This window comes from Quercus robur, chromosome 3 (genome assembly GCF_932294415.1).
Source record: "Quercus robur chromosome 3, dhQueRobu3.1, whole genome shotgun sequence".
Taxonomy (NCBI): domain Eukaryota; kingdom Viridiplantae; phylum Streptophyta; class Magnoliopsida; order Fagales; family Fagaceae; genus Quercus; species Quercus robur.
Genome location: NC_065536.1, coordinates 17263564 through 17277213, shown reverse-complemented (window position 1 = coordinate 17277213; position 13650 = coordinate 17263564). Strand labels below are relative to the sequence as shown.

The 13650-nt window shown below is 31.9% G+C and overlaps 3 protein-coding genes and 1 non-coding gene across 15 annotated transcripts in view; 2 read left to right on the top strand and 2 right to left on the bottom strand.

Annotated features, from left to right (window-relative positions):
- LOC126717300 (cysteine synthase-like) overlaps positions 1 to 2886 on the top strand; it is a 29116-nt gene extending 26230 nt beyond the window's left edge. The window contains exon 8 of the mRNA XM_050418839.1: positions 2686 to 2886. Coding sequence (XP_050274796.1) covers positions 2686 to 2855 — 170 coding nt within the window. The 3' untranslated portion in view covers positions 2856 to 2886. The remainder of the gene's footprint in view (positions 1 to 2685) is intronic.
- Positions 1 to 13650, bottom strand: part of LOC126717301 (uncharacterized) — a 32764-nt gene that overhangs the window by 18813 nt on the left and 301 nt on the right. Inside the window, exons 2-4 of one of the 9 annotated variants that reach the window (XR_007652514.1) lie at positions 13348 to 13402; positions 11913 to 11978; positions 7439 to 8975 (exon numbers count right to left, since the gene is read on the bottom strand). Coding sequence is in view for 5 of the 9 variants with exons in the window: in XM_050418840.1 (XP_050274797.1) it covers positions 8833 to 8975; positions 11913 to 11974; positions 13348 to 13402 (260 nt within the window). In the remaining 4 variants the exon portion in view is untranslated. Of the gene's footprint in view, positions 1 to 2001; positions 2170 to 4100; positions 4470 to 7217; positions 8976 to 10254; positions 11979 to 13347; positions 13403 to 13650 lie in introns of those variants that run through there. The other 8 variants (XR_007652513.1, XM_050418845.1, XM_050418843.1 and 5 more) reach the window with 8 other exon arrangements.
- Positions 2186 to 13650, top strand: part of LOC126717298 (cysteine synthase-like) — a 34195-nt gene continuing 22730 nt past the window's right edge. Inside the window, exon 1 of one of the 4 annotated variants that reach the window (XM_050418828.1) lies at positions 2186 to 2311. The gene's annotated coding sequence lies outside the window, so the exon portion shown is untranslated. Of the gene's footprint in view, positions 2312 to 2975; positions 3011 to 13650 lie in introns of those variants that run through there. The other 3 variants (XM_050418832.1, XM_050418835.1, XM_050418831.1) reach the window with 3 other exon arrangements.
- LOC126720131 (U1 spliceosomal RNA) lies at positions 7371 to 7530 on the bottom strand. Its single transcript, XR_007653285.1, has one exon. It is a non-coding gene; the product is annotated as a U1 spliceosomal RNA (small nuclear RNA).

The window sequence follows — 13650 nt, the reverse complement described above, 5'->3', positions numbered from 1 at the left end:
GAGGGACCTTGATAGAAAGAGATCTAAAAAATGGAGAAAGAAAGGAGGGCAGCAATAAGGACCAGACTAATAGCCTAATCCGGAAGACATACAAGAACCGATCTCTTCGAACCGTGCCAAGGGTGATTTTCTTTAAGTATAACCTGCCTGTTCTTATTTTATTGGCATTTCAATCTACCATAACAACTATCCAACTCATTAGAGCCTAGATTCCCAACTCATTCTCTACAAATTCATTGTTTTAGGGCTTTTTGGGCTCAGGTCCATATATCTTTTGGGTCAGGGAGCCAAATTTCGTCCTTACAGAAATTTTAAAGATTTTTACAAAAAAATAATAATAATAATTGTCAATGTGCTGAATTATTATTGATTATCTTTCTCATAACACCTTGAGATTTCAGTTTTTGTAATTTATTTTTTCACACAAAATATTGTCAATAATAGGTACCCAATCTTCCACCCAACTACACATCAGACCATCTCTCTCTCTCTCTCTACGCCAAAATCAAATCTAAAAATTAGATTTCAGCTATCCATAAATTAAAATTCATTCTAAAAAATAATAATAAATCTCCATCTCTTTTATTAAATTTTTCTCTTGAACCATGATAGTTGATTTTCTATATAAAATTAATCTTGGTTTGGTAAGTATTAATTTATTAAGTTGTGTTAAGGTTATCTGGTGATTCTATTGTTAAGTAAAGTTGCAATAATGCCTTTGATATATAATTCATATTATAATTTTACATTTAAGATAGTGTTTATCTTATTTTAAATACTTTTTAATTATAATTTCCTAATATGAAAATATCACTTCAAATGTGAAAAACGAGAGAGAGAGAGAGAGAGAGAGAGAGAGAGAGAGAGAGAGAGAGAGAGAGAAGTTGAATTTCAAGCAGGATAATGTGATAAATTTGTTACTAGCAATATAAATATAATAAAGTATATAGATGAAACCTTACAAATGATTTTTAAAAATATTCATTAAAAAGAGTTAAACAAAAAATAATGGCATAATACAATAGAAAGATAATAAAGAAAACAATCATAACGACGATCAAACATGTAATATTGCAATTCTTGATTATATTTAAAAACTATATTCTTTTTCCAGTTTCACGTCTACAAAATTTTATTTACAGTACTTGAAATAACTATTTTTGCAAAAAAAGATTTTTCAAAATTGAAATTGATAATTCTACTTGATATTTGATTATAGTACAAGAAGATTAAGTGAATTGGCCATTTTATAAATTGAAAATAAAATGTTAGCAAATTCCTAATAACAAAATGTTAGATGTAACTTTGTATTTCAAAAAATAATAAAAATGATTTTTTTTAAATGTTATATATATATATATATATATATATATATATAATTTATTGATTTTTTAGAAAAAAAATATTATTTAATTGGTATACTTAAAAACCCCACTTTTTTGTTTATTAAAAAAAAACACTTATAACTACCATATTAGGTTTCAATTATAATGAACCAGCTTAACAAGCAGTTAAAATTTGACTATCACGAAGAAAACAATTTATAACTTATATTACAAGAATCAGCTTGGGTAGAATGCACTGGACCTAATCCTTACCTTCTATTATTTATAGTGTTCCCAATCGAAGCTCAAATTTTTTTTATAAGTTATTCTAACTAATTATAGTAAACTATAGACTATAATATAACTATAGTATAGAAAAAAAATGGAGAATAAAAAGACTTAAACAATATTTGCACAGTTGCACTTTATATTTTGAAAAAATGGGTCGATTTTATATCTATATATATTTAATTTTATAGAATACTTTTTGGTTACTATTTTTTTTGTAGATTGTTTCGTTTTATTTATTTATTATATTTTTAGTAGAACTATGGTGACCTGATCCTGATCTGAATGGTCAAATCTTTGGTATCTCCACATAGCGCATCATAAGAGCACATAAAGACAAGAGTCGAATCAAAATGAATTTATAAGACATGGTCTTGTTCTTGTACCATGTACAAAAGTTTTAAGAATACACTACTGTAGTGATTTGAAAAGGGTAAAGCTTCTTTGAAAGTACAAGGAGGCAAGGATCCAAAAGTCTATGTCAATACTGTAGTGGGTGAGTTGTGTGAATAAGTCTGAGAGTTCCATTGCACTTCCCTATAAAACCTTCACTGCCCTGACAGGCTCAGCCAACATCAATAACAATATATAAAGAGAATCACACAAATATGAAATAGCTAAGCTAGCAAAACATGCATACCCAATAGGCCAAATATATAGTCCAACAGTGTGTGTATCTACAACTATTTAGAGATAAGGTTCTCTTCTCCATGATTAAAGTTCAAGATCATTTGCTCTCTTCTTTTCTTGTTTTAATTGTAGCTCTTGTGGTTTTTGACTTTTTGTTTGATTGTCAATTATTTGGGTAGTTGGAGATTCCTTCTTAATAAAGTGTTTCCATCTTTGGGTACTAAGAAATTTCCTAGCTGTTGCTCTGTTTAATTTTGGGGAGTTCATAATGACTTATATGTTTAATTCGGTGGAGGTTGTTGTTGTTTTTTAATTTTTGGCATTTTCCTCCAAGTAATGAATTATTGTCTTCTCCAAAAAAAAAAAAAAAAAAAAAAAAAAAAAAAAAAAAAAAAAAAAAAAAAAAAAAAGAGTAAAGAATTATTGGACGTTTTCCTCATAGGCAAGCATCTTATCCAAGGAATTGGAGCTGGTATAATACCTACTGTTCTGGATACGAAGCTGCTTGATGAAGTTATTCAAGGGAGTCCAGAAACCATTTTATTTTCCTTCACCTTGGTTTCACATGTGAAATTATGTACTTGTGCTATAGTTAGAAGTGTTGCATATTGAGTGAAAAGCATGAGCATAGTCAGAATACATTGTAATTATGGGTATGCAAGTAGAGTTGTCTTTGCAATGGTCGTATAACTCATTTATCACCTTTGGAACATTATTTTATCATTATAGTCCAACAGTGTGTGTATCTACAACTATTTAGAGATAAGGTTCTCTTCTCCATGATTAAAGTCCAAGATCATTTGCTCTCTTCTTTTCTTGTTTTAATTGTAGCTCTTGTGGTTTTTGACTTTTTGTCTGATTGTCAATTATTGGGTAGTTGGAGATTCCTTCTTAATAAAGTGTTTCCATCTTTGGGTACTAAGAAATTTCCTGACTGTTGCTCTGTTTAATTTTGGGGAGTTCATAATGACTTATATGTTTAATTCAGTGGAGGTTGTTGTTGTTTTTTAATTTTTGGCATTTTCTTCCAAGTAATGAATTATTGTCTTCTCCCAAAAAAAAAAAAAATGTAATGAATTATTGGACTTTTTCCTCATAGGCAAGCATCTTATCCAAGGAATTGGAGCTGGTATAATACCTACTGTTCTGGATATGAAGCTGCTTGATGAAGTTATTCAAGGGAGTCCAGAAACTATTTTATTTTCCTTCACCTTGATTTCACATGTGAAATTATGTACTTGTGCTATAGTTAGAAGTGTTGCATATTGAGTGAAAAGCATGAGCATAGTCAGAATACATTGTAATTATGGGTATGCAAGTAGAGTTGTCTTTGCAATGGACGTATAACTCATTTATCACCTTTGGAACATTATTTTATCATTATAGATGATTGAAATTTGGAAGGCAGATAAGTAGGCTCAACAAAAGGACATTAAGGACTAGGTTTGTGAAAGTTTTGCCTAGAAAAGTCTTTTATGTAATTTTATCAGTCTTAGAGTGTTGTTTATTTTAGGATTTTATTTTTTATTTTAGTCCTTTATAGGTGTAAAGTTCATTCCTGTTATACTTGGTTTAAGGGCATTTCGTCTTGATGAGAGTCAGCTTTATGGGGCTTGTAATGGGTCTTGTTTCTTTATATCATCTAGAGAATCAATTCTTTTGGGCTATTTCATGAATTATATTTTTAGAAATGAATAAATTACCCATCACGCTTGCTTCAGGTTCGGTATGAAAATGAAAATGGTTCTGGAAGACCTTGTTTATCTTTGTTATTGTTTCTGTGAGTGAGAGGAAAATAAAATTTTTACAATTATGAAATGGGTCATTCTCTTAAATGAATATGTCACATTACTCAGCTGAACTCAATATCAGCATTTTTGTATAAAAAAACAGAAATGATTCTGGAGATCAATAAGGAATACATATACATGGATAAGTTTGAGCATATTGTCGTCATGTTCTTTTGGAAATTGGTCTTTCTATTTTCTTGGAGTTTGTGAGGGCTTTAATAATCATTTAGCGACTGATTAAATATATTTTACATTGAAAAAAAAAAAGTTGGGCTTGGACTTTCCCATTCAAAGTTAAAACAAAAGTTGCAAATCCTTGTGACAGTTATACGAACCTGTTACAGTGGAAGCAGAATAACGTTCTGTTTCAATCTTGTTGAAGCGTAGTGGCAATTACCGGCTATTGTTTACATGGCAACTCTCTGATCACTGGCATCTGCATATTCAGCCATAGATTTTATTTCACAGACTCAAAATGCTTTTGGTGACTTTTTCAGGTATCAAGTGAGGAAGCCATTGAAACTGCTAAACTGCTTGCCTTGAAAGAAGGTTTGCTGGTAGGATACTTACTTAAGGTAATGGCTCTATAAGAACTTTTTACAATTCGTTTCTATGCTGAACGTGGAAGCATGTATTTTGCAGGTTGGGATTTCATCTGGTGCTGCAGCTGCTGCTGCACTAAAATTGGCAGAGGCCAGAAAATGCTGGAAAACTTATTGCTGTAAGTCCAAGTGTCTTCTTTAAATTGATATAGAATCTTTGTTGCGCTTCATTAAATGTATTTTGGTATTGTGCTTAGCTTGATTTAACTAATTTCAAAATTTGCTCCAGAATCCCTCTAATTATGTCTCATACAACTCTTAGGATTTATATTTCTTCAATTTTCTCATCCTAACCCTGGAGGTAAATATTGTTCAAGGCTTCAAGCTGTACAGTACTTCTGCAAAGCTGCTACTTGTGGGCTATAATATCATATTGATCAGTCTCCTTTGTCTTCATTTTTTTATATAAATGGATCTTTAAAAATAAAATTTTAAATTGAAAAAAAAATTTGTGACACCCTAATGCTTTTTAAGTCCAATAATTTAAAAAAAAAAAAAATCATTTGAAAAAAATTTCAGAATATTTAGGCCCAAGTTTTAATACTGGTGTTCGTAGGAGTTGCATTAGTATTGCATACCTGCTTAACTAACCTAGAATCGGATTTGATTCATATTAAATGACCTACCTACTAAAAAGTATAAATTCCTAAGTTGGCTTAAAACAAAGACCAGGTTGAGTCTGTATGAAAGTAAGGTTCAATATGGGTTTGGGCACTCCAAAAAACGATATATGCAATCCAGTTGTCAGACCTAAACTTTGACCTTTTGCCACCCTTAACTCATTTTTCCATTGCAATTATGTGTAGGATTGTATAAAATGCACAGACGGCTTAGAGTTAGAGCTGTACTAGTCTGTGTATTCCAAACTCAAGTCCATTAACTATTCTGTTTGATTTTGTTTTGAATACAGGTTATCTTTCCCAGCTTTTGGAGAGCGTTATCTGTCTACTGCACTCTTTGATTCCATTAGGCATGAGGCAGAAAATATGACTTATGACTGATTGTTTCTGAATATCAGAAACTGCCTTATGTATGTTGTGCAATCTACATATTTGAAATAATGAGTACTTCCTATGGTCTGTTTGCTGTATGATCAACAGCTTGACTAATAAAAGTTTGATAGATTGACTTGATAGCCTCAATCTTCAAATTTTCTAAGCCTAAAGAATTCATATTTCAGGGTTACATTGCATTTAAATAGTCTGAGCTTTCATTTTCAATGAACACCATGATCCTTCCAGTCTATATATCTATGTATTACTGAAAAAAAAAAAAAAAAAAAAAAAAAAAAAAACTCTTTGACATTCATTTTCATGTCCTTCTAAAAATAGCACGCCAATGTCCTTCTAAAAATAGCACTTTTGGCGTGATGACATTTTACAAAAATACAAATTTTTTTGTGAAGTGAGGGAGGCAAGGATTGAGATTGAAGTATCCGGAAAGGGATTTCACACTTAGATTAAGTTATAGTAAAATTTTTATCTTGAATAAAAAAAAAAAATAATAATAATAAGGCATAACAAAAATCTACAAAAATAGGGCATAACACTTCGATTAACCCTTAACCCTATTACTTTAGTAATTTACTAATAACAATTAAGGGCACAAAGAGAAATATAGAAATTTAAATCTAATGACAAACAATTAAGGGCACAAAGAGAAATATAGAAATTTAAATCTAATCAAATTCCATAACACATAAAAATGAGAGGCACTGTTCCACAACATTTTCATCACAAATTATAGATTAGAGCACTCACAGCAGTGGAGCTATATAGCTATTTTAGCTCCACCAAAACACAAAAAACCACCATCCAACAGTGGAGCTATAGCTATTTTTTTTAGCTTCATTGCTACAGTTCACATCTATAAATAGATGTGCATTGTAGCTGAGAGCTAAAAAATAAAATAATTTTTTATTCTCACTCCCTATTAAAATATTATTTATTTGTTTTTCCTTTTCAGTTCAGAACTTTCAACTCTCACCTCTCTCTCTCTCAACTCTCTCAGCTCTCTCTCAACTTCCTCTCACCGTTGCCAGCCCACCCCCACGCTGCCGATCCACGTTGCCAACCCATTTCACCCTTACTTGTTTTTTTTTTTTTTTTCCCCCTGTTGTGGGCTGTGGTGTGGTGGTGGTTGTGGTTGTGGTTGTGCGGGTAGATCGGCATCAGTGGATGGCTGGGTTCGTCGACATCAGTGGATATATTACCTAATGAGGAATGGAGTAGATCGGCGTCGGTGGGTGGCTAGGTTCATCAGTGGGTGGGTGGGTTTGTGGGTAGATCAGTGTGTTTGCGGTGGTGGCTCGAGTGGGTTTCGTGTTGGTGGGTGTGGGTGTTGCCTAGTGGGTGTGGGCTTGGTTGATTTTTTTTTTCTTTGTTGTGGGCTGTGGTGGTGGTGGTAGTTGTGGTTATGGTTGTGTGTGTGGCTGTGATGGTTGTATGTAGTGAATATTTTATTTTATTGTAGTGAGATAGATTATTTTATTATAGTAGATATATTATTTTATTGTGTTGAAAGCTAAAATAGATCCACTATTGCAACGTGTCTATTGTGAATGCTCTTATAGGATAAAAAAATAGTTTCAATGTTCAAGTTTCTCCATAAAAATACATGACACATAAAAATTCCACATTTTAGTGTGAGTAGTTAAATCTACTCTTCCTTGAGAAAGATCTACTCTTATTCTTTATTGCGTATGAAGAAGAAACCAATTTAGAATATAGTATTGACAGGGGCCGTGCGAACGCAGGCCCCCTCTACCACAAACTATGACATAGGCTCCACCACTTCGGTAGACCTTAGGTAAGCACCCCTCCTAAGTGCAATGGAGGTCACTAGCCTAGGCCATGGGCCTTCTTGATCACCCATTGACCCCGTCCAGGTAAGTATGCTGGCATGTGAAGCTCACGTCTTATTTATACACCAAGTTGACCCCTACTCTGACATAAATTAGTGATGTGGTATGAAAGATGGATTGTTGTAATGTAACACATTGAGGCAGTGAGGCATAACATTGTTGTCAACCAATTTAGGATTTTGGTTTTATCAAAACAATATTTTGGGTGATCAAATATCAATCACTTTCCACCTTGGTGATAACTAACAATTCTGGAGGAATTTTTTAGTCTGCCAGAACAAGTCCTTCGTATACTTACCTCATTGTTGAGGTGCTTTCTGTCAGAAAGTTTTTACAATTCCACATCCAGCCTTCAACTTTGTGTTATACCAATGATAAACCAATTTTGCTAAGAGGTTTATAGTTCAACTAGTATATCCTAGTGTTTTTAATAGCAACATTCAATGTTTAAATCTCCTCTCCTTCATTATATCTATCAAATTTATTATGAAAAATGAAAAAGAAAGATAAACCAATGTTAATGGATGCTTTGTCAAGATTAAGTAATTCGGATACAAATGAAAAACCAAAACCAATCTTCCAAAATTCTTGGAAATCCATATGAGATATATCCGTACATAATTTGAACTTCAAGAGAATACCTTTCAAAAAAAAAGTTCTCCTATAGTCCTATACTATTCCAAAATGTGAAGAAGAATTTTTTCCCATGTAAGTATGTGTATTTCCTACGCAAAAAATCCCTAGTGTGCATGTAATGCGAAGAATCCTTTCCCATATTTGCATTTCCATGTCACCACGTGAACTGGAGAAGTCATTTTCATGAAAGCGAGACTCCAAGTACTGCCCACAAGCACTCCAAGTGTTCATGTGATAATCATTTTCGTGATAGCAAGACTCCAAGAGTCCAATTGTCCCCATAGAAGAGCTTTAAAGAAGCAGTTTTGTGGCACAAGCAGGGAGAATCTATAAAAGACTCCAACCCTTCTACCTTTAATACCCCTTCTACTCTTGGGATAACTCTCTCATTTGTTGATAAGGAATATTTCTACAAAGTACTCATTACCTACATGTGCACCCGTCACCTACAAGCTCATTCATCACATATATGCCCATTCGTCACCTACATGCTAATTAATGGGGAATATTTTCATCAGCCAACTTTACCAGTCAGCTTTAGAGAACAAAAACCACAAGCTCGACTTGTCTAATGAGCTTAACTCATATGAATTGGTTAAGTACTCGTTCGTTTGCTCCACTTCACCTAAAACCATCTAATTGAGTAGTCCAACTTCACCACTATTCTGTCATCTCTAAAGATGGAAGAGTAAAGACATCTACTTGAAGCTAATCATCCTACTATGCTCAAGTGTAGAAACCACTGCGCAAGACCCTCTTACATTTTCACAACTGCCAAGTATGGGAATACTAAACCCAATAATATCAGTGCCGTTAGCCCATGTCTCCACTATGCTAATCCCTACAATTCAACAAAAGTGGTTACTTCAGACCCCTATATAAACACCAAGATACCAGTCTCAAGGTACGTGAAAACACAATTCTCAAAAAAATTTGAGTTCATTGAGATCATTGTGAGTTTATAACTTAATCTTAGGAGTGTCTTTGGCCGACACTACACCACTGCACTTTGAAAGTATTTTCACTCTTAAGATTTTCTAACTCTTCAGGTTTTCTAACGACTGCGAGTTTGGACAATTCAACTTACTGACAATCTCGTGCATCATCATTTGTAAATTGTATTCCCAGCAAATATCACCAAGTGTAATACTTTTCAAAATATTAATGCAAGTATATACATTTTAAGTGGAAAAACTTTCAAGTAACATTATTTTATGGGAAATGTTAACAATGCCCTAAGGGCATTGGTTTATAAACTATTTTTAGAAATATTTTATGAGAAAATAATAAAGCAATTAATTTTTCTGACAACTTTTTATATTTCTCATAAAAGTGATTTTAAAAACTTTCTTGATATGGTTATTAACAATTGCCCTAAGTAAGGACATCCGTTAACATGACCCTATTTTTATAACAATAATTACTCTATGATTTATTATCTAATCCTTTCCATTATTGTTATTTTGGATGCATATTTATTCAAAGTTAATTATCTAGTTGTCCTTTACATTCTTTGCTCTTTCTAAGACTTATTTTTATATATTGTGTTTATATATTTTTAATTATGGGATCGTTTGTACTTAATCCATGTGAATTGGGTTAGGTTAGGTTCTACAAGGCATGAAACATTTGTGTCTAATCCATTGACCCAAGCCAACACGTGGGGTGTATTAGGTTGGTTTTTACTTTTTACTTGAGAATTTATCAACCTAACAATATCTAATTAGATTGAAAACATCTTCCAACTCAACCCAACCCAACTCATGTGTGCCCCTATTTTGCTAGCTCTAGTTCCATGAGCTAGAATGCAATCTCTGAAATGGAATTTAACTATATTGTTCTTGACCACTAATTTTCTATTTAAGGATCCCACCCTATCCTATTCAAATTTGAGTTGCTAAAATTGTCAATCCATACCCAACTCATACTATTAATAGTTTAAAAATATACACATTTTTAAATCTTATTCATAATTTAATTGTTACAAAGTGTTAAGGGGATGTTTGGTAAGAGTATTTAAATATAGTTTTTTTGTTCTGCAATCCATAAAATGGTGGGTCTCACACTTGAATTTATTGTTTGGCTAATATTTTCTAAATACAGTTTTTTTTTTAAAAAAAAAATTGTTTCCTATTTTCTTGATTTAAAACAGGATTTTAAAAACAACTAAGAGGTGTTTTCAGGATACAAAAAATGTTTTTACTAATATAGTTGTAAATAAATTGAAAACATTGGACCCCACATATTTTTCCAAACTCTTTTATCTTTTAAATTAAGGAGTTTATTGTTATCACAAAAAGAATTCTCACACTTCAAATTTGAAACTTATCATTAAAAAAAAAAAAAAAAAAAAACCATGATGAGTTCTATTCCCTTATCATTATATATACTAGATGATGTCCCGCGCAATGCGCGGATACTTTATAATTTCATTTTCAAATAATTCCTAACTAATTTTTATGACCTGTGGTAAAATATTTACATAATTAGGTTCACTTATCTTATATATTAAAAAAGAGGAAAATAAAAAAGAAACAGAAATTACTAAGAATAACATAATTAATGATATGCATGTGTTGCGTAGGTGAATTCACAATTATTTAATTATTTTTGTTAAGTTACATGCACAACTATTAATTTCACATCCTTTGAAAGAGAGCGAGCATATAATTCGATTAGTTTATGAGTATTAAACTAAATCCTATCTTCTTCTTCTTCTTCTTTTTTTTTTTTTTTTTTTTTTTTTTTTTTTTTTTCTCTAGAAGAAACCTAACTCCTATCTAGCAATAAATGGTTTGAGAAATAGATACCAAAACTAAATATTTCATCAACATGGGGCAAAAAAACACCCCTAAATTTCCAAATCATTATGAAGTACATTCCTCAAAGTAATTCTTGAATCTTATTAGCTAGCTACAACAAAGATACTAATTGTCAAGGAGCTACATGGTATTGATGTTTTAACAAATATACCCAATAGTGCCCCTAAGAGTAGTAAAGTCTTGTATGTAAACCACCAAATTATGCCCAACGCATAATTTCCCAATCATTGTATCACTATGGAATAGAGTTTAGTAGGAAGATATTTTTGCTTAACCACAATCATCTTTATAAAGAGAATGAAAGGGTGATATCTCATCATTGTTCAACTTATTAATAGAAATGTAATGATTCATTTATAATGAGTTTTCATCATCCTTGAAGCTTCTAATATACATTATCTATGGCCAAACGCAATAAGCAACATATTCTTTGGCACCAAGATCAAGTCTTCTACTTGGAACTCTCATTATGTATTTCTCTAGAATTGATTGAATACCTGCCAAGAACTAATACCATAAAAATGTCCCACACATAATGGACATTTTTGCCACCATGAATTTTCAATCCAAGTGTTGCAAATACATCATCAGTTATTGAAGCATTGCCTTTGTAGTAATCAAATATTGAAGCATTGCCCTTTTAGTAATCAAACACCATAGTTAAGGCATGAAAGAAAATTTTTAAAAAGGAGACTATGAATTTTCATTCATAAATTAACTTTATTGCAATCGTGATTCATGTTGGAGGACTAATAAATTCATAAAAAATTTCATATAGTCAAGAAAAATAACGCAAGTGACAAAATTTGGTAGTAATTTTTTCAAACATATTCAAAGAATGTTATATGCTCAGTTGCAACTTCTAAGTGGAACTGATTCATAGTCTAGAACTATAATGCTAATAATTCTAAATTTTTTAGGCTGCTTGACAAAACTTAAGAGGATAAAAAACTAACCTTGATAACCTTCAGTGGATAGGCATGCCAACCTTCCATCTTGAGAAACATTTGATGCGCAACTGACTGAAGTGAGATAAGTGCAAAAAATGTGATTAATGGAAATTTCTACAAGTCTTTGGGGACCATTATACAACCAAGGTAATATCAAATTATAAAATTAAAAAAAAAAAAGTTCAAAGATTGATAAATTTTTGTTTTAGTTATATAAGAGCTTGCCAGACGAAAATTTTGAGAAAGGAAGAGAAGAGGCAGTTAAAAATAGATAAAAGGCATAAAACAAAAGGAATTTGTTTTTTTCTTATGTCAAAGGGCTCCAGAAATTCGGCCAAGAGGTGAAATTTCTTTACTTAAAGGAGCCAACTGTTGGGTTACACTTCTTGCAAAATAATGACCAACAGTTAATACACTACTTAACCTCACCTACTGTAGCCATACATGATAGAAGCTTGACACTTGGGGTTTTTTGTGTGTGTGTGTGTATGTGGCAGTTATGGTGTGTAGTATTAGTTCTTACTCTATTACCATTCATAGTGATTATAGAGCTCTGCAACTCTAGGAATTGGTCGTTCTTGGTCTGGAAATTACTATGTATGTTAGATCCATAAAGGTTTTCTATCCAGGAAAGCCACTTTCAAAAGCTCAGAAGTATCATAACTCATTCATTTGATTTGTGGGATTTGGCTGAACCACCAGTTATAAATTTACCCTGATTAACTGCCATCTGCAATTAGAGAGAAGTATAGGCATAATGTTTGGTGGTTGATCTATTTGTATTAGTAAATGGGTATATCATTATAAGCACTAATTTCAGGACATGGACTGGAATATATCCATCATGTATAACAAAGTTAATTTTGGACTTTCCAAATGTTAAGCGCTGGATGGGAAAGCTACTTGTATCTACACAAAAAATCTTGTAGCTTCTTTTAACATCCAGCAAAAGTCATGAACACATATGCCTCTGCACATGTTGTATTAAACACACTACCTTAGATTTCTAGTTATGTCCCTACAGATTTTACCTAACTAATGTCAAGGGACTCAAGATCACTGCTAATTACCTACAGCCTTGGACAACTCTACCTGCCCCAAAAAAAATCAACTTGAGCCTTTACTTTCTTCTTGACACTTAAGCATTTGTTCCTCAAATTTTATATGACATTAGCAGATTATTTATTTGGTTTCAATCCTAGATCTATGGGATCCATTTGTATTTATAGAAATCTAGATATGGATTAACAGATTAATAGAATAACAGAATTGTGTTTCTTTGTTTCAAAAAAAGTTTCTTATTGATTTTTTTATAAAGAATTTAACTACACCATAATAAATTTTTAAATAAAAAACCCAAAAGATATTTTTTTTAAATAAATTTAACTACACCATAAAAAATTTATAAATTAAAAAACCCAAACGTAGGTTCTCTTATTACCTTGACAGGTCGACCGTTTGGCTTGAGGCTGATCTTCTAGGTCGGTCATATATTCCTGGAATCATTCCAAACTTTAAAAGACCACATAGAAACCCAAAATTCAAACTCATTTAATTTTGAAAATTTGCAGAAAAAATCTCTGAGATGCTAATTTCTATGGAAACAAAATGAGAATTCAAAAAAACTTCGTGCGCTAAAAAAGCATCCCGTGCGGAGTCCCTGAGATTCTCAAAGAAGCTAATAATCTGTTTTTATTTTTTTCTAAAAAAGGAGAATGAGAAAGAGAAAGAGCAAAACAATTTA